Raw genomic sequence first — 20,292 nt, forward strand, 5'->3', positions numbered from 1 at the left:
TTTAAATGCACAATATTGTGGAGAATAATACTTGGCTATGTGTTTTACTTCAAATGACAGTTTGGGAGTAGGCAGTTACATTTAAAAAAAATACAATGTAAAATTGACAAGGAACACCAACATAGTTGTATATTTGATCTTAAAAACGACGGGATAATGGTGTTGTGGTAACTTGCCCAAAATAAATAAATAAAATTATTCTTGATATCACTAGAAAAAAAAAGCCTTTTAAAATACTTTTGCAATAACTATCAGTATCACCATCAAAGCAGCTTTATTTTTATCCCATTAAAAAAGAAGAGAATTGTGCGCTGCATTTTGAGACTTCATAATTTGCCGCGTCAGGAATGTTAATTCTCCATTACGAGCGCTAGTTTACAAGACCGACCGCTTCTGGCTCATCCTTGCTTTTGAGCATGCGTGTTTGTACTTTGGACTTTTGCCTGACGGACTTGTGTACACACGCTCGGAAAATCCGACAACACACATTTGTCCGCGGAAAATTTTAAAACCTGCTATCCAATATTTGTCTGCGGAAAATCCGACAACAATTGTCCGATGGAGCATACACACGGTCAAATTTTCTGCCAATAGCCTGTAATCACACATTTCCCGTCGGAAAATCCGATCGTGTGTACGAGGCCTGAAGGTTTGACCTCATATTATATGTTGTCACGAAACGCGTAGGGCGGTTGCAAGTTGCAAGTTTCAGCTGTTTTGCGAGTTATGATCCTCTGTAGTGGGGGATCATGGCTTTCCGGTAAGGAGTGACCCCTTCCATTCTTGGTGGTGGACTGCTTTTCACGGAGGAATATTTTATATTCACTTGGATTTTTCCTTTATATGGGTGGTTCTATTTAGTTGCCACCATTTAAGACTATTATTTAGTTCACTTAGTTTTAAAATTCTAGGTCGCATGGGTGGTTAACCCTAGATGCCACTGTATTCTTTAGTTCATTTATATTGTATTCCAGTTCATCTGGATTTGACACTGTTTTCACAGTTTCTATGCACTTTTTGTATTTTATTAGCGCGATTCTTCTGTTTCTCATATTATATGGTTTTGGCAAATCTGAAGACAAAAATTTACAGAAAATTGTATAGTGTGTATCCAGCTTTAAAGGTAGAACAGGTCGAACTCACAGGAGGAGAGAAAGCAGTCTGTTATCTGTCACTTCTTATCTACAGTCTTCCAGAGGAGAGAGAGGGGAAAGAGGAGAGAGGAGAGAGGAAAGAGAGAGGAGAGAGAGAGGAGAGAGGAGAGAGGAAAGAGAGAGGAAAGAGAGAGGAGAGAGGAGAGAGGAAAGAGGAAAGAGAGAGGAGAGAGGAGAGAAAGGAGAGAAAGGAGAGAAAGGAGAGAAAGGAGAGAAAGGAGAGAAAGGAGAGAAAGGAGAGAGGAGAGAAAGGAGAGAGGAGAGAAAGGAGAGAGGAGAGAAAGGAGAGAGGAGAGGAGAGAGGAGAGAGAGGAGAGAGAGGAGAGAGGAGAGAGAGGAGAGAGGAGAGAGAGGAGAGAGGAGAGAAAGGAGAGAGAGGAGAGAAAGGAGAGAAAGGAGAGAGAGGAGAGAAAGGAGAGAGAGGAGAGAAAGGAGAGAGAGGAGAGAAAGGAGAGAGAGGAGAGAAAGGAGAGAGAGGAGAGAGAGGAGAGAGGAAAGCGAAAAGAGGAGAGCTCCAATGTCTGCTGGGCAGGAAGCAGTGATCAGGGCTGCAGTGTAGTGTCGTCTGCCTGCTCCACTCCCCATCTGAACTGGAGTTCTCACTGTCCCGATAAAGCGATAAAGCCGCCCAGCCTGTCAGGGATCTGTGCCCAGTGTTTGTGTTCTTTCTGGCAAGGGGCGGGGATAGGAGGTATGAGCACATTCTCAGCTCTGCTTTAGAACAGAATTTAGCAACACGGAGACTAAGATAAAGAGTGATGCTCCAGTGTTTTGGCGCCCGCTCCCACCCCCCCCTCTTTGTACCAGCCCTGGGTACTCTGATGGTCTGCAGCTAGGTACTCAGGTACTCTGAAGGGCTGGTGACAGGTACTCTTTATTGCTAAGGGCAATCAGTGTATATTGGTGTATACAGTAGGTGGTAACTAGCTGTTACCGCAATCTCCTCCTCACACACAATCGGTGTGTGAGGAGGAAAAACCAGTAACAGCTAGTTACCGAGGTTGTTTACATTCTGTGACCAGCTGTGATTGGACACAGCCGATTATGTGGTAAAGAGCCAATTTCATTGGCTCTTTACCCCGATCAGGGATGGGCTGTGTCAAATTGATACGCCATTATCCCCGCTCGTGCGCGCCCCCCAGCGAGCGTGCCCAGAGAGAGAGAGGGTTCCTGCCGGCGTCATTTTACTATGGCCCGGTAAGGAAGTGGTGAAGGACACGGACGGCCGGCTTCCCGGCCCGCTGCTTAACAGCTATTCTTCACACAGAAATTGAATCGGTCATTCTTTTTTCGACCAATCCGAATTCTAATTGTTCTGAAAAGTTGGAATTCCTAAGAAAATTAACAAAACTAAATTTTAACGAAAACGAAAGGTAGGTTTGTTCTTAAAGTTGAATTTGTATGTAAGTCGGAACAGGTACATTTTTTATGTGTAACTCCAGCCAAAAAAATCATTTTGAAGTTTTGGATAGCATAGGAAATGGTTTACACCGCTGTAACATTTGTTTTGCAGTCTGTGCCCCTGTTTAGAAGATTTCACCTCACTTTCTGTCTCTGTGTCAATTTGACTTTGAAAATTTTGGGTTGTTGTGGAAACAAGGATTGGTGATAGACCTTCAGTGGAGACACCTTTTTCCCCATAGTATCTCCCTAGGGGGAGATTTCCTCTCACTTCCTGTTGTCTCCCTCCATTTGTAAGTATGAGTCATATGTAAGTCGGATGTTTGCTTAAATATTTTGCACTGCGAACAGTCAAAGCATATCCCTCTATAGTGTGTACTTGTCTCAATTAAAAGCACTAAGTATAATTGCTGTCTGCTGACTCTTCTGCTATCAGCATTAAAGCGGAGTTCCACCCATTTCAAGGTCAGCAGCTACAAAAAGTGTAGCTCCTGACTTTTAATAATCAGACACTCACCTGTCCCAGGGTCCAGCAATGGCACTCTAACTATGGGTGCCCGACTGCGGCTTCACAGCTGTGCGTGCACTGCACATGCGTGAAACGTGCTGCCTGCTGTGAATGGCCGGGCAATCTTCTGGGACCTGTCCCAGAAGATTGCAGGGAGGGGGAGTGGGAGAAGTGATCTTTCTTCCGGCGCCGCCAGGGGAGGAAGTGGGAGCTGGGTGCCTCTAAAAACAGGGTACCCTCTCCCCCCCAAAAATGTGGCATGCCAGGGGGTCACCTGCACTTAAAGCGGAAGTTACTTTTTTGGGTGAAACTCCGCTTTAATCACGTTTTCCTGACACCAAGAGCAAAATGGTGACAAGGGAGGAGCTCCAGCTGATTGATAGCCTCAGCTCTGTTCCTGTGTGCTGTGTGGAGGGGAAGTGTCCATTCCTTTCTTCCAATCAGCTCTCACTGAGCTCTGCAGAGTGTAACTTCAGCTCTCCGCCCTCTATTTTCTGACAGCTCAGACAGGTTTATAAACTCAGCACTTTGAACAGATGTAGGGAAGAGAAAAACAGCAGATAGACAGATACAACTTATGTAGGAGGATGTGTTTCATTCTCTGTTTATCACCTGAGGCCAGTCACTTCACTGGGTATATGCAGGCATGGACTGGGACAAAAAAATAGGCCCGTCATTTTAGACAGAGCAGCCATTTTTTACAGGGACCAGGGAGGAGGCAAGGGTTTAGGCATTTGTGGGGGCGGTTGGCGATGGGATATTCACAGAGTCGGTTCTCCACTATGTAAAGGGGCACTGTGATATAAAGGGGACTTCATTGTAAAGGGGCACTGTAATGATTACAGTGCAGTCCCCTTTATATTACAGTGACCCTTTACATTACAGTGTCCCTAGCAATCATAGCCCCCCACCACAGTGCCCCTTGCGATCATGCCCCTCCTTTTCTCTCTCATCATAGTGCCCCCTTGTACTCTCTGCTCACTGTGCATAACGCCAGCTCCTCCCGCCCTCTGCTCCCTTACAGAAAAGTCTGCAGAGCCCCCCTTACATCAGAGTCTGCACAGCTCCCCGTTACATCAGAGTACAACCCTCCTCCATCTCCCTTGTGCAACCCACCCATTCACACATAGTAAGATAAAGACATTCCCACTAACCATCAATATCAACATGAAAGTGATACCCCAGCCTCCCCTACATTATCTATCAGATGTACTTGTTAACCAGCATCCCCTCGAGTCAAAACAACTTGTTTGAGCTATAGAGTACCTCATCCAACAGTGGACGAATCTGCCAGCCACCCCGCCAGACCTTATCAAATTTTTCCTGACATTGGGTATGCCGTTCCTTAACCACTTGCCGACCAGCCGTCATTATACTGCGGCAGGTCGGCTATATTGCGCGCATCGCCATAGGTATACGTTGCTGCGTGCAATCGATACAGTGGGCGCACAGGCGTGCGTGGCTGCGATCGCTCCACAGAGAGCCAGAATGGGGATCTGTCAATGTGAACAAACAGATCCCCATTCTGACAGTAGAGAGTGAGTGAGAGTAGAGAGTGATCATCTGCTCCTAGTGATTAGGAACAGCAATCTCTCTACTCCCAGTCAGTCCCTTTCCCCCCACAGTTAGAAATACCTCCCAGGGAACATAATTAACCCCTTAATTGCCCCCTAGTGTTAACTCCTTCCCTGCCAGTCTCATTTATACAGTAATCAGTGCATTTTTATAGCACTGATCGCTGTATAAATTTCACTGGTCCCAAAAAAAAGTGTCAAGTGTCCGATCTGTTTGCTGCAAGCCCGCTAAAAATCGCTGATCACCGCCATTACTAGTAAAAAAAAAAAAATAAATAATAATAATAATAAAAATGCCATAAATCTATCCCCATTTTGCAGACGCTATAACTTTTTATAAACCAATCAATATACACTTATTGTTATTTTGTTACCAAAAATATGTAGTAGAATATATATTGGCCTAAACTGATGAAGAAATTATTTTTTTTTACATTTTTTTTTTTGGATATTTATTATAGCAAAAAGTAAAAAATATTGTTTTTTTTTTTTTAAATTGTCGGTCTTTTTTTGTTTATAGCGCAAAAAATAAAAATTGCAGAGGTGATCAAATACATACCAAAAGAAATCTCTATTTGTGTGAAAAAAAAAAATTTGTTTGGGTACAACGTTACACAACTACGCAATTGACAGTTAAAGCGACGCAGTGCCGTATAGCAAAAAATGGCATGGTCATTAAGGGGGCAAATCCTTAAGTGGTTAAGTGGGCATGCACCATTGACGTCACCAGCAGCTTCACAAGTAAATATCTCCTAAACGGAACACATTTAGGAGATATTTAATGTACCTATAGGGAAGCCTTATTATAGGCTTCCCTATAGGTAAAAAAAAAAAAAAACAAGTTTTCTCCCACTTTAATGTAAAAGTGTAAATTTTTGTTTATAAAATTTTTAATAAACATAATAAAAACACATTTACATATATACAAAATTATATATATATATATATATATATATATATATATATATATATATATATATATATATATATATATATATATATATATAAAAATACCAACCTAAACAAAGCCATAACCTCCACCTAAAACACCCCCTCAGGCTAAGAAACCATTACACATGTAACCCATGCATGCAGCCTTTTTCCAAAAATACAATCTTATATAAAAATCTAGGGGACGTGAAAGGACAGAAAGAAAGCCGCACACCCAGAGACTGACAAAAAGCAGCTACGGAGACCTAAAATTCCTCCACGCATTTGTCCAGGCCCCCGGCCGCCACCAATCCTTCTCAAGACCCTGAATCTTCCCAACCTCGTCCAGAATGTCTGGCACGACCACCTCAACAGGAAGGACTTTTTTCCGAATGTAAACCTGACACCGTGCATTCTATGTGAAGAAACGGACTACTAAGCTAACTAGAAAAAGTGTCTCAAAATCAAAATCCTGATGTGTCTCAAAAGCCCCGTACGACCACTCCACATACCTCAAGCGGGAAAGGAAAGGGATACCCATAGCTCCACTGACCCGCTTGTAGACTTCTATATTGAAGGGGCACTGAAGCAAGAAGTGGTCCATTGTCTCCTCCATCCCACCACATTCCACTCTTGGACAACCACGGTTCTCCGCAGAGCGTTGCTTCAGGTTGCCCTTTACATACAGTCTGCCATGAAATGAGCGCCAGGCCACATCCCGAAACTTTAAAGGGATTCTCTCTAGATTGAGCAAACACAGACCCTCCCTCATAACAGGGCCTGGGCAATTTCTCAAGGCCAGTGGCTCGCTAAAGGCAGATTCAACAATCCTGCTCTCCAGGTACTTCCTGGGAAGAGACTTAATTTCCTCCGCCGTCACTCGACCCTGCCGAAGCATTTTCAGGCATGGAGCAACATAAGCTTACCATGTAGGACCCTCAGGCTTTTCACTGGCCCACCATTCTCCCAGCTTCGCAGAAAAGACATAAACCAGGACTGAAAAATGCCAACTCACCCTGGCGGTTCCTCTGCCAGCATGTTAGCAGAATTATGTTTCAAAAACAGCAGAGAAAAAAAAAAAAACAAGCGGGTTGACCATACCTAAGCCACCTATCCACCTGGGAAGGCAAGTTACAGATCTCTTAACGAGATTCAGTTTGTTCCCACATAACAGTTGGAATTAACAACTGGCAAAACACAGACAAAGCTGACATACAGAAATACTGGGATCAGGTAAGTTTTAATCAGGTCAATCCTTTCCCTGTAAGAGAGTTTCCAGTCCTTCTAGGTGGCAACCTTGGAATCGGCATCTTGTAGCCTGCTTTCCCAATTTGCGAGGCCATAATCGCCAGGACCAAATTTGATGCCTAAAATTTGAATTTCCTGTCGGGGCTCTGGGAAGATGTCCGGAAGCTCAAAGACGTCGCCTTCCTCACCCATCCAAAAAAATTCACTTTTATCCAGATTGATCTTTGAGCCAGATGCCTCAGCATACTGCTCCATCACTGAGACCACCTCCTCCGCCTCCTCTGTCCCAGAGATGAAAACAGACACGTCATCAGCATAGGCCACGACCCTCAGAGGAGGCTCACCAGGAATGCCCAAGGGCACTCCGCACAACGGTCCGCTCTCTAACATCCGGATGAAGGGATCGATTGCGAACGCGTATAGCAGAGAACTCAAAGGACACCCCTGACGCACACCCGAGCCAACCTCAAAGGGTCGTCCGATCCAACCATTCACAAGCATGAAGCTTTCAGCCCCTCTGTAAAAGCTCCCCTCTCCAGGCCATACTTGCCAAGAAGCAGCCATAGGTACTCATGATTGACCCGATCAAAAGCTTTAGCCTGATCCAATGCCAGCAAGTACTTTCTCCAGCCTGCAGCCCTGCACTGCTCCAAGGCCTCCCAGACAGCTAACACCGCTGAAAAAGTGCTTCTACCCTGAACCGAACAGTGCTGGTGGCTGGAAAGTATATTGCCTGCTACAGACAACAAACGCCAGAAAATTATTTTTGCCAGTATCTTCCTATCAACATTGAGAAGTCTAATGGGCCACAAATTCTCAATTTTCGAGGAATCCTTACCCTTTGACAGAAGAATCACCGCAGATTGTCGCATAGAGGGAGAGAGCGAACCCTCTCTTAAACAACCATTAAAAACTTCCACCAAATATGGAGCCAGAGTAACCTTAAAGTGATTATGAAACTCGGCTGTTAACCCATCCGGCCCAGGCGACTTCTTAATGGCAAGCTTATCAATAGCCTTAACCACCTCATCTGCTGTGATGTCCTCTGTCAAACTGACAAGAGAACTGCCATTTCTCAGTCCTGAAGGTCAGCATATGACCTGGTGGTTTCCAGGATCCCAGACTTGGACTTTGCCAAGGAACCTGTACTGTCAACCAGGCCTACAACTGACTTAACTGCTCTAACTTGTTTGCAATTCTGGTAATGGTCGGGCAAGTGATATTTCCCATAATCCCTTTCCAGTACCAATGTTTCATGCCTGTCATATTGACACTCCCTGAGCAGGAGTTTAACCTCAGAGATCATCCCCGGATCCCCATTATTCGACACAAACCTATCAAGCTTCCTCCGCAGACGCTGGTATGTGACATAGTTATCAAGCTGTTGATTTCTTCCTATGGCCTTGAAAGACCCAACAATCCTTCGTTTTGTAAGCTACCACCACTCTGACCTACTGCTGCAAAAGTCCATGACTGATATTTGTGCCTATAAAAAATCCTCAAAGGATTGACTCACACTTTCGCATTGTCCAGGAGTGCCGAATTTAGCTTCCAGGTACCATTCCCCCTAGGTGGTGTATCGGGGCTGTTCAGAGTCACAGACAGAATACAGTGATCGGAAAACTCCACTGCCTGACACACTGGTACTGAGAAGGCAGAGTTCCCCCCAAAAAATCCTATCTATTCTACTTTGACTACTACCTCGCTGAAAAGTGAATCCTGTGTCATCTGGGCAGCAATGAATGTGCACATCAACCAGACCTGCCTCTCTAGCTATTTTGTTCAAGAAAAAGCCGCCACAGTGCAGCCTGGCTCTGGTACCTTTCCTGTCCTTAGTCCTAGTCATGGTGTTGACCCCTCTCCCTACCTGGAGACCCTACACGCTTCAATGTCCCTTGTGACTCCTCCTCCATAGACTCATCACCAGAAGAACTTCCACCCTCCACCTCAGAAAACACCTCAAAAGCTTCTGCCACCTCCACCCTCCCAGGTTCAGGAGCTTTGAGCCTCCAACCATTCCATATCCTCATTCGACAATCCCGATGGCAGAACCCCCTCCCCCCTGCTCCCCAGGACATCCTCAGCCAAAACCCCCCCATTAACCCCTCCTCCCACATCATTCACCCCAACTTCCACATCTTTCACCCTGACTTACACATCATTCATCTTGCATTCTGCACCAGGCACTTTCATTCCCTTTCCCTTCCCACCTCCCCCTTCACCATCATCCAATCCATCACTCACTCCACCCCTCGGTGTCTGCCGATCTCAAACCGCAGCACATCTGTAATGCTGAGGAGGAGGTATTGGCACAACCATACACGCTAGTCCAGCACCCTCCACTGCCTTCACTGCACTAGGAGAAACAATAGGTGCAGACACAGACTTGACAACCACACTTTCTGACACTGACTGGGAGACCACAGACTGGGGGGACACTGACACCACAGACGGCCTCACAGACACAGATTCTGATGGGACAGAGACAATAGGATCCCCTGGTATAACCTCTGCCAATCCAGACCTCCACTAGCTCTGGCTTATTGTGCAAAGCCTCAAGGCACTGGCTATAAGGGTGACCAACCTTGTCTCATAGGTTACATTTAATGACGTTACAGTCCCTTGCCAGATGCCCCAGTTCCTTACACAAAAACACTTCTGTTCTGGACAGTTAGAGGAGAAATGTCCCTTGACTCCACATTTATGGCACACCTTAGGTTGACCAGGGTAGAAGACGGTAATCCTATCTCTACCAATAAAGGCAGAGGAGGGCAAATGCTTCACCACATTCCCACACACTCGCAACCTCATTGACACAGACCACCCACCCATCCAGATTCCTCTATCATCCACCATCTTTTTTTTAGGGGACACAACGTTTCACCAAACCTCCTCAACCAGACCCATAAATCCTCAGGGGGTATAGACTCATTCCTAGTCAAGATTGTCACATTCTTTATCAAGGGCTGTCGTCAGATTACCTTAGGGACAAGCCCCGTCCAGTCCGGCTGGCCCCTATACACATTCTCAAACTGCTCCCAAAACAGATCCAGTGATTCTGGACTCACAAATGTTAAATCATATTCAAAGGAACCGGTCGGACTGATAAGAGCATAAATATCCTCCACATTAAATCCCATGGCTAGGATCCTATCCACAACCACCCTTCCGATATGTGGAATACCTCCTCCTTCCCACTTCACCTGTACCACATTCCTGCGTTTAATGGAAGGTGCGTTAGGCGAAAGTCACACAACTGGCTCCCTTCCACCAGCGGAAGCATGACTTTGTCCCGACACAGCCTTAGCATAGTTCATAACTGGGACAGATGACACATTTACTGGCTGCATAGGAATATTAACTGGCTGCATAGGAACCTCTGAAATCTGGTTTGGCAATTCACCCACCACTAGATCCTCCCTCCTCCCCTCCAGCACAACAGTCCCACTCACCATAGGCCCAGAAGTACCACAATTACCAGCACTCCAGTTATTAGGTACACCAGCCGTTTTAGCGTCTATGCGACTTTCCCTTCTTCTCACAGACAAGAACATCTTTGTCAAGATTGACACCATCTCCTCCTGCATTCCTTGCCGACTGCAAGGATCCATTGACAGATTCAGTTTGTCTGTAGCAGAAATCACAGGAATGGCATCCATACACAGAGAGATATTCTCAACAAGCATTCCTTCACCAGCATTTTCCTCAACTGAAACAGCCTGCCCTTCATTTGCAGACATTGTAGCACTGCTGCCATCTTGATCAGACTTATATGAAACTATCCACAACTTTCTCCCTTACAGGATGAGGGAGGACATCCTCCTCCTCATCTGATGAGTCGGTGCCACTCAAGGGAGATTCCATTTCCATAAGTGGCAGGTGTAGGGCTTGTAGACACGCAAAAGAAGAATATTAAAAAGAGAAAGGAATTCTGTTCTACCAGTACAGGCAAGAGGTACGAAATTTCTGATTTCGTAACCTGTGCATCCACAGGTGTTATTTATATACTGTAATGTGGATGTGGGTTGCAGTACATTGGCCGTACATCAAGAACCTTGCAGATTAGAGTGGCAGAGCATATTACCAATTCAAAAAGGTATAACCATCCACAGTGTCTCAAAACATTTTAAATTAGTACACACTAAGGATCCCAGTTTGCTGCAATTTTGGGGTATAGAACAGGTGGATAGACACTGGAGGAGGGGTCATTATATCAGACAACTCAGCAAAAGGGAATCCTTCAGGATTTATGAAAGTAAGGTACTTTGGCTGAGGGGTTTGAACATGGACTTTGATTTGAACTGTTTTATCAGTAATTTATAAGTTCACTTATTCATGATTTTATATATTTTTATATTTATGCATCTTTATTTATATTATTTTTATTATTTTTTTAATGTATTTGTGTAATTTTATTATATTAAATGTGGTCAAGATGCTTACAGGATGGGGTTACCAGCGGTAGGTTTAATAATGTTCACTTACACAATAGTTTTTTCTATGAAAAAAACCTGACTTGGGAAGTATTGATTTTCAGCTTGTCAGATGTCCCCATGTGTATGGGTGCTGTTTTCACCACTTCCTGTTTCCTGTGTCAGCCTGGATGGGTGTGTCATGAGGCCTAGTTCAGCAAGGTGGGCCGGACAAGGAAGTGATGATGCAACACACTTGATTAGAGATTATTAGTCTATTTAAACAACGGTGAGACGTCCAGTCTTCAACCCTTACTGAAGAAGTCACGGTGGTGTTGTAGCCTATTTGATGTAACGCGTATAGGGGGAAGAAGTCGCAGTGGCAACGTCATCCCGCGAGCATCTTGTCGTTTCTATGCATCCTGAGCCAGCACTGCTCAAGTGCTGCGTTTGTGCGTAACGTTTTAATGTTTTTATGAGGCAATAAACCGTTTTGATATTTAGAGAGCACTAGATTTTGCCTTTTCTGTTCCTATGTGCACCAAACCCCATTGAGGGAATTTGTACTGGCTGGTATCCATCTAATCAGCTGGAGGCAGCACGGATGGAATAGGAGCTCCATGACCAGCTGATTTGTTTATATCCCTGAGAGGGTGTCAGGGCTGGGCTCAGCCTTCCTTCTCTGAGCTGGCCACTCAGCTGTCGGCTAATTGCCAGCTCCCATCTCTCTCCACAGTTAACTAGCTGTTGTTGATTCTGCTCGTCAGTCCTGCCTTCTTAAAGCTGTCCAGCTCACCTGATCTCTGCCTCCGCCTTTGTCAACATCACAGAGACTTCTCCTGTGTTCCTGTTGAAGACTTGCTCGGCTGACGTTCCTTCTGGCTCCTGATCCTGCTTTCTGTACTACTACGTTTATCTCTGGCTCTCTGACATTTGCTTGGCTGACTACTCGATCCGGTTACTGAACTCTGGCTTATTTTGACTCAATTTACTCTGTTTTCCTTATTATTATTATTATTATTATTATTATTATTAAACAAGTGTGATTTAACTATACTTCTGTCTTGGTCTGATTCATGGTTCCTGATAGTAGGCGAAGGCCATGAATTCAAAAGATACAGTTAATCCACTTGTTGGTAATATTTTTTCCAGATTGGATGAGCAAGATCACCGCATGGATCAGTTTGCCATAGCGTTACAAATGCTCCTGAGTCGCATGGCTCACCTGCAAACTCCCACTGTGGCTGCTCCGGTACAACCTGAGTTTCAGGCCGTCCCTGCTGCTGCGCCAGTCTCTGTGTAGGAACCTGCCTCGAGCATTACCTCTATAAGAGGTATGTCTGGTTCTGCTCCGCTTCCCCAGCAATTTGGGAGTGATCCAGTTCAATGTAGAGGGTTTCTCAACCAGGTTGAGATTTACTTTGAGATGCTGCCCCAGGCGTTTCCCACAAACAGAAGCAAAGTAGGTTTCATGATATCTTTACTTTCTGAGAGAGCCTTGGCCTGGGCAAACCCTCTATGGGAGACACAAAAACCTGTTGTCTTGAGCTACCCTGAGTTTGTGGTCTCCTTTAAAAGGGTATTTGACGTTCCCGCACACTCAGCTTCTGCTGCCAAGTGTCTCATGTCCATCAGAGTACGAGAACTGTTGCCAACTATGCCATTGAATTCCATACTCTGGCAGCAGAGGTTGCTTGGAACAATGAGACCCTCGTGGCTGCTTTTTCTCATGGTCTCTCAGATTCCATCAAGGATGAGATAGCAGCCCGAGATATACCCACTGAGCTGGAGAGGTTGATCACGTTTGCCATCCTCATTGACTCCAGACTCAGAGAAAGACTCTCTTTTAAGGAGCACTTGCGGAAGCCTCCTGTACGTTTGCCTCCGAGCTTTGCAGTCCCACCCATGCCTCCTGGTACCAAGTCAGTCAGTGAAGATGAACCCATGCACTTGGGCTTCGCGCGTCTCTCTGCGGATGAGAGAGCCTTTAGGAGGAGGGAGAGATTGTGCCTTTGTGGCCAGGCAGGTCACGTCCAGGGAACGCCCGAACCTTGAGGTCCTGTCATGGACAGACCTTAGGTGGCGTTGTTTCATCCCCAGTTATCCAGAAGGATAAGGCCCTGGTTTTGGTCACCCTTTCTTGGGCTGAGTCGTCCATTGAGATACAGGCTCTAATCGACTCTGGGGCTGCAGGCCTGTTCATTGCGTGACTCTCCATTTGCCTTTGAGGCTCTTGACTGGAGACCTCTACAACCCGCCCATGTGACTCATGAGATGGTTCCGTTGTCCATGGCCGTAGGGGCTCTTCACCATGAGATAATCCAATTCCAAGTTATTTCCTCACCTAGGTTCCTGCTGGTTATTGGTTATCCTTTGTTACAGAGGCACAACCCCTCTTTTGATTGGCTCCGTGCTGAGGTTCTCTCCTGGTCACCACAATGCAGTGAGACATGCTTCCAGAAGGTAGCCAAGGTCCTGTGCACCTCTTCACTCTCCTCCCTGCCGGAGGAGTACCCCGATTTTAGCGATGTCTTTGACAAAGGTCAAGCCAGTAGTTTGCCTCCACACCGGCCTTATGATTGCACAACTGACCTTCAACCTGGTGCCATATCCCCTCCTGGCCGGGTTTACCCTTTGTCGGTCTTGGAGGATAAGGCCATGGAAGAGTATGTTACAGAAGCACTTTCTCGAGGTTTCTTCCATAAATCCTTGTATCCTGCTGGTTTCTTCTTTGTGAAGAAGAGAAGCGGTGAACTGAGACCTTGTATTGATTATAGGGGTCTCAATCGTTGATTACAGAGTTATTTGACCGCCTCAAGAGAGCAACGGTTTTCACGAAGCTTGATTTGAGAGGGGCGTACAATCTCGTGCAGATTAAGGAGGGCGACGAGTGGAAAACTGCGTTTAATACCAGAACAGACAGTTCTGGCAAGCTTTTTGTGCACAGTTGGGAATTCAGCTTGCTTTCTCCTCTGCATATCACCCGCAGTCTAATGGGGCCGCAGAACGAGCAAATCAGTCCTTGGAGCAATTCCTACATTGCTATATTTCTGACCATCATAACAACTGGTCAGACCTATTACCGTGGGCAGAGTTTGCCCACAACAGTGCCTTGAATTCTGCTTCCCAATTGTCCCCGTTTATGGCGAATTATGGTTTCCAACCTTCCATGTCGGCTGACTCGTTTGTTCTGCAGAATATTCCTGCGTTAGAGGAGCATCTCCGTGGTCTTAGTTCCACTTGGGCACAAGTTCAGGAGGCTTTGCGACATGATAACGATAGGTACAGACTCCATGCTGACCGCAGACGCCTGCCTGCGCCTTCCTACCAGGTTGGGGACAGAGCCTGGCTGTCGTCTCGCAACCTCCGACTTCGTGTTCATTCTTTGAAGTTCGCACCTCGGTTTATTGGGCCTTTTCGTATTCTTCGCAGGATTAATCCAGTGGCTTACGCCTTGGACCTTTCTCCTAGTATGCACATCTCAAATGTGTTTCATGTCTCCTTATTGAAACCTTTGGTCTGCAACCACTTTACCACCTCGGTGCCAAGTCCTCACCCTATACAGGTTGAGAACCATGAGGAGTATGAAGTACAATCCATTGTTGACTTCTGTGGACGCATACAGTACCTGGTGCATTGGAAGGGGTACGGTCCAGAGGAACACTCTTGGGTCTCATCCTCGGACGTACATGCCCCTGTCGTCCTCCGCGATTTCCATAGACTTTTTCCCCTCAAGCCTGCTGGTCCTCCGAGGGGGAGGGGTCGTTGAGGAGGGGGTACTGTCAGGGCTGGGCTCAGCCCTTGCTTCTCTGAGCTGGCCGTTCAGCTGTTGGCTAATTGCCAGCTCCCATCTCTCTCCACAGTTACCCAGCTGTTGTTGATTCTGCTCGTCAGTCCTGCCTACTTAAAGCTGTCCAGATCACTTGATCTCTGCCTTCGCCTTTGTCAACATCACAGAGACTTCTCCTGCATTCCTGTTGAAGACTTGCTTGGCTGACGTTCCTTCTGGCTCCTGATCCTGCTTGCTGTACTACTATGTTTATCTCTGGCTCTTTGACATTTGCTTGGCTGACTACCCAATCCGGTTACTGAACTCTGGCTTGTTTTAATACGTTTACTGCATAGCAAGACCACTTACTGTTATCTCACATATATATTATTATTCTTATTATAGCCAAATTTACCACCCTAACTCCTCCCACAGCAATTACACTACATAGACAGTAATAAACCGAAATGTGTGGATTGTTCCCAATTGGTGTGCTATTACTTTGTGGAACGTTTCACCGAATGGTTCACGAAATATCGTCGTTTTTTGCGGCGAAATTGGTCCCATAGGAATGAATGGCGAAATGTTCAAAACTAGAATGGGAGGTGACAAAAGCTGAAAAATCAGGACATGATCTCTAAACTGCCACCACTCCCTCATTTTCAAGCCCACCTAAACAAATCTTATAACAAAACGTTCAGCTATCCCTGCCTTCACTAAACATGTCCACGGCTAAGCCATAGACCTTATAGTTTTCACAATATAACCATTTGTTTGCAACTCACGCCGTCCATTAACATTCATTGACACTTCACTCTAGCCACTTCAAATTTGAAGGGCAATATCTAAACTGCGACTGTGCCTTCATTTTTAATATTTCAGAGACATACTATGCATCAAAATCTAGGTTTGGGTCTTGTGATTCTCACAATATAAAGCTCTTCACTGTAGGATCTATAGTTTTTAATATACGACCGTTTGAAGTACTGCACAGTTATTACAGCTATCATGATCCTGTGTATTGTGTTTTGAGCAGTGGTTGTGAAGCATAAACAGGGCATGAGCGTTGCCAGTAAACAGTGGTTGTAAACACTGATTATCATCAAACAGATAGCGCACCTTCACCTCCATTCTATGTCAAGATGCTGAGATCTCCCAAATGCATGTGGTTATACCTTCATCTGCTAGGCTTGATAATGCTGCTAATGTTTTTATAAATGTATGTTTTAATGCAACTGTGAAGCACTTTGGGTAACAACGTTGCAATTAAATGTGCTATATAAATAAATAAAAGTTGAAATGTATTTCTCACTCTATCAAGCTTGTCATGTGCACTTTTTAAACTTGATCAATCAATTGGTTAGTGTAATGTTTACTATCTTTACTCACTCCAAACACTCCACACAGTCCACACAGTTACTCTAGCCACTCTAACCACACAACAGTTACTCAAGCCACTTCTCCCAGTTACTCCGCCCACTCCAGTTACTACTGGTGGAGGCAAGAACACTTCACACAATTTCCCCAGAAATTGTAGCTTTTTTAGTTATTATTATTAAAAAAGGGTGATTTAACTATACTTCTGTCTCGGTCTGATTCATGGTTCCTGATAGAGGGAACCTGCTTTTTCTGACCTTCTGGTGAAACGGGGGTCAGAACGTGAGGTGAGCAGCTAGGAAATTGAGGTGGAGGAGAGCACTTGCATTTTCAACGTTTATGCACTAGTGCTGTGTTGTGCATTTTTGTGCAGAAGACTCTGAGGATTATTTTTGTGCATTTGGACTCTTATTTTTATTCAATTCTTTTTCTTTTTTTTGAGTGTGTGGACTTTATCTTTATTGTTCATTATTCCCATATAGGGAACACGTATATTTCATTATTGTGTATTGTTCATTATTCCCAGTCAGGGAACACGAATATCTGATTGTGCACTCAGTATCTTGCCTTGTTGCAAGTTAATCATCTATTCTCTTTAAGGATTTATTGGTAGTTATTTAGGAAGCGCAACACTGTTTTGTTATGTATGGTCTGCAGCAATCCATCATTTTGCTCATCCTCCTCCTGAGATGACACAGGCTGCTGGGGAGGGAGGGGGGCAGATACTGACTCAGGTGCAACAGATCCGAGACAGGGGTAGTACTGGGGCCACCATGTGAAACCACTTCCTTACCCCCCATCCATACTGTTGCCGTTGCTCTGGCATTCACCCTCTGGCTGGTACTGGCACAGGCACTCTCCTTCATCTGTTGGAATCTCTCCTCATTCTCATATTTTTCTCTAAACGCACCGCTGCTTTCTTTCAGAGAAGTGACCAGCTTCTCCTGCTTGTTCAATGCCTCCTCCAGAGACTTTAGCTTAGAGTCTTCCCTCTTACTGTTCCCAGACTTACTGTGCAGAGATTTCTTTTTCCTGAAATCCGCTTAAAGGACAGCAAGTTTCTGTTCCTCTTTGGTAATACAGCGAAATCTATTCACCGCTTTATCCTGGATTGCTGCTAAGGACTCCCCTTGCATGGGGACAGGTCCAGGATCCAATGCAGCATAAGCAGATGGTGTAAGCCTCAGTGCCTCTGGGGAGCCTCCACCTTCATCTTTCCCAACATGGTCCATGCTTGCCTGGGAAAAGCCTGCAGGACAGGCCCCAGGCTTGCTGCTTCTCTCAGCTGAGATCACAGCGGAGTGAGCCAACAGCACCCTGCAGAACAGCACCACCTGGTGGAAAAGCTCCTCTCCCTTGTGCAACCCACCCATTCACACATAGTAGGATAAAAGACATTCCCACTAACAAGCAATATCAACATGAAAGTGATACCCCAGCCTCCCCTACATTATCTATCAGATGTACTTGTTAACCAGCATCCCCTCAAGTCAAAACAACTCGTTTGAGCTACAGAGTACCTCATCCAACAGTGGACAAATCTGCCAGCCACCCCTGCCAGACCTTGTCAATTTTTTTCTGACATTGGATATGCCGTTCCTTAACCACTTGCCGACCAGCCGCCGTCATTATACTGTGGAAGGTTGGTGCTATTGCGCGAATCGCCATAGGTATAAGTTGCTTCGTGCAATAGATACAGTGGGCGCACACGCGCCCACCGCGTGGCCGGAGCCGACGCGCTTAACCTTGATCGTTCCACAGAGAGCCAGAACGGGGATCTGTCAGTGTAAACAAACAGATCCCCATTCTGACAGTAGAGAGTGAGTGAGAGCAAAAAGTGATCGTCTGCTCCTAGTGATTAGGAACAGCAATCTCTCTACTCCCAGTTAGTCCCCTTCCCCCGCAGTTAGAAATACCTCCCAGGGAACACATTCAACCCCTTGATCGCCCTCTAGTGTTAACACCTTCCCTGCCAGTCTCATTTATACAGTAATCAGTGCATTTTTATAGCACTGATCGCTGTATAAATGTCACTGGTCCCAAAAAAAAAGTGTCAAGTGTCCGATCTGTCTGCTGCAATCCCACTAAAAATCGCTGATCACCGCCATTACTAGTAAAAATAATAATAATAATAATAATAATAAAAATGCCATAAATCTATCCCCATTTTGTAGCCGCTATAACTTTTTATAAACCAATATACAGTTACTGTAATTTTGTTACCAAAAATATGTAGTAGAATACATATTGGCCCTAAACTGATGAAGAAATTAGTTTTTTTACTATTTTATTTTGGATATTTATTATAGCAAAAAGTAAAAAATATTGTTTTTTTTTTAAATTGTCGGTATTTTTTTGTTTATAGAGCAAAAAATAAAATCGCAGAGGTGATCAAATACAACCAAAAGAAAGCTCTATTTGTGTGAAAAAAGGACATAAATTTTGTTTGGGTACAAACGTCGCATGACCGCGCAATTGTCAGGTAAAGCGACGCAGTGCCGTATCGCAAAAAATGGCCTGGTCATTAAGGGAGCAAATCCTTAAGTGGATAAGCGTGCATGCGCCAGTGACGTCACCGGCAGCTTCACAAGTAAATTATGAGATATTTAATGTAGCTATAGGGAAGCCTTATTTTAAGCTTCCCTATAGGTAAAAAAAAAAAAACCCCAAGGGAGTTTTCTCCTACTTTAATGTAAAAGTGTACAATCCACCTCCATGTTGAATAGTGCAGATATTCAGATCCTTCACCAATTACAGCGCTCCCCATTGTGAAAATGAACCCACCTTCTAAATTTGATCTGAATGAACATTTACCAGACGGGTCGAAATAGGCTTACCGTATATACTCGAGTATAAGCCGACCCAAATATAAGCCGAGGCACCTAATTTTACCACAAAAAACAGAAAAAAGGTATTGACTCGAGTATAAGCCTAGGATGAAATGCGCAGCTACTGTAAGTGGAAAAGAGGGTCAACAATGCCCATTTGCAACCATAGGTCCCTCGAACTTCAAACTCGGTAGTTAAGGGTTCTTAGATGCCCCCTAGCTGCAGCCAAAATTTGGGGTCTATGGACCCAAAGAGTCCCGCAATGACATTGCTGCAGATGGACACAGTTGACCGCCTTTGGGGCCGCGTATCTCGGAGTCACTTGGTGCTAGGAACCCCAAATTTGGATTATGTTATAGTGCTAGTTCCACCGGGTTTGCACACCAAATGGGTGTACTGAACTTGGGGTTCCTAGCACCAAGTGGCTCCGAGATACGGGGCCCCAAAGTCAGTCCGGAAAATGTCATTCTCTGCTGCAGAAGTGCTTGACTTGAGTATAAGCCGAGGGGGGCATTTTCGGCACAAAAAGAATGTGCTGAAAAATTTGGCTTATATGAGTATATACGGTATGTCATTTCCCAGGTTTCCATGGATCACAGATTTGCCCATGGGTAATTCGATGTTCTTTTGTGAGCAAGGTGAGAAACACAGCCAGAACCATACAACCAGCGTTATTAAAAACGATCAAAATCCACTTACATTGACTAGACTTTGCACCAGAATGAAAATGTTGCGGGTTGCCGGAGGTGAGAGGCTTAGAGTTAGGTTTCTCATTGTGAAAGGCTCCTTTTGTCCGTTTATGGCAATAGACATTTGATAAACTTGGAAGAAAAAGTTTTGGGTTCAATGACACTTTAATTGCTGGTGTCAGCCACCGCAGACCATGTACAAAACAGTTTACTTTCCATTCCTAGAAGTTCTATCATTGTATTACAAGATGTGAGGACCTGTGCCAGCTCAGTCACAGGTTACACGTCTGCCAGAAGTTGGCAAGCCATACAGTAATGTGGATCGCTGCCCAGTAAAAACATTGGGGGGAAAAAAGTGGATAGCTGCTTTCTGTTACAAGTAATACTAAAGCTCTGTCCACA

General features: G+C 45.0%; 1 protein-coding gene across 4 annotated transcripts in view; it reads right to left on the reverse strand.

The window, feature by feature from the left end:
• LOC141131716 (transmembrane protein 53-like) overlaps positions 1-20,292 on the reverse strand; it is a 141,803-nt gene that overhangs the window by 69,643 nt on the left and 51,868 nt on the right. Inside the window, exon 1 of one of the 4 annotated variants that reach the window (XM_073619301.1) lies at positions 10,268-10,672. The exons of the other annotated variants lie outside the window; for them this stretch is intronic. Within the exon in view, the coding sequence (XP_073475402.1) occupies positions 10,268-10,555 (288 nt within the window). The 5' untranslated portion in view covers positions 10,556-10,672. Of the gene's footprint in view, positions 1-10,267; positions 10,673-20,292 lie in introns of those variants that run through there. 4 annotated transcript variants of the gene reach the window in all.

Source organism: Aquarana catesbeiana, linkage group LG03 (assembly GCF_042186555.1).
Source record: "Aquarana catesbeiana isolate 2022-GZ linkage group LG03, ASM4218655v1, whole genome shotgun sequence".
In the NCBI taxonomy this organism is placed as follows: domain Eukaryota; kingdom Metazoa; phylum Chordata; class Amphibia; order Anura; family Ranidae; genus Aquarana; species Aquarana catesbeiana.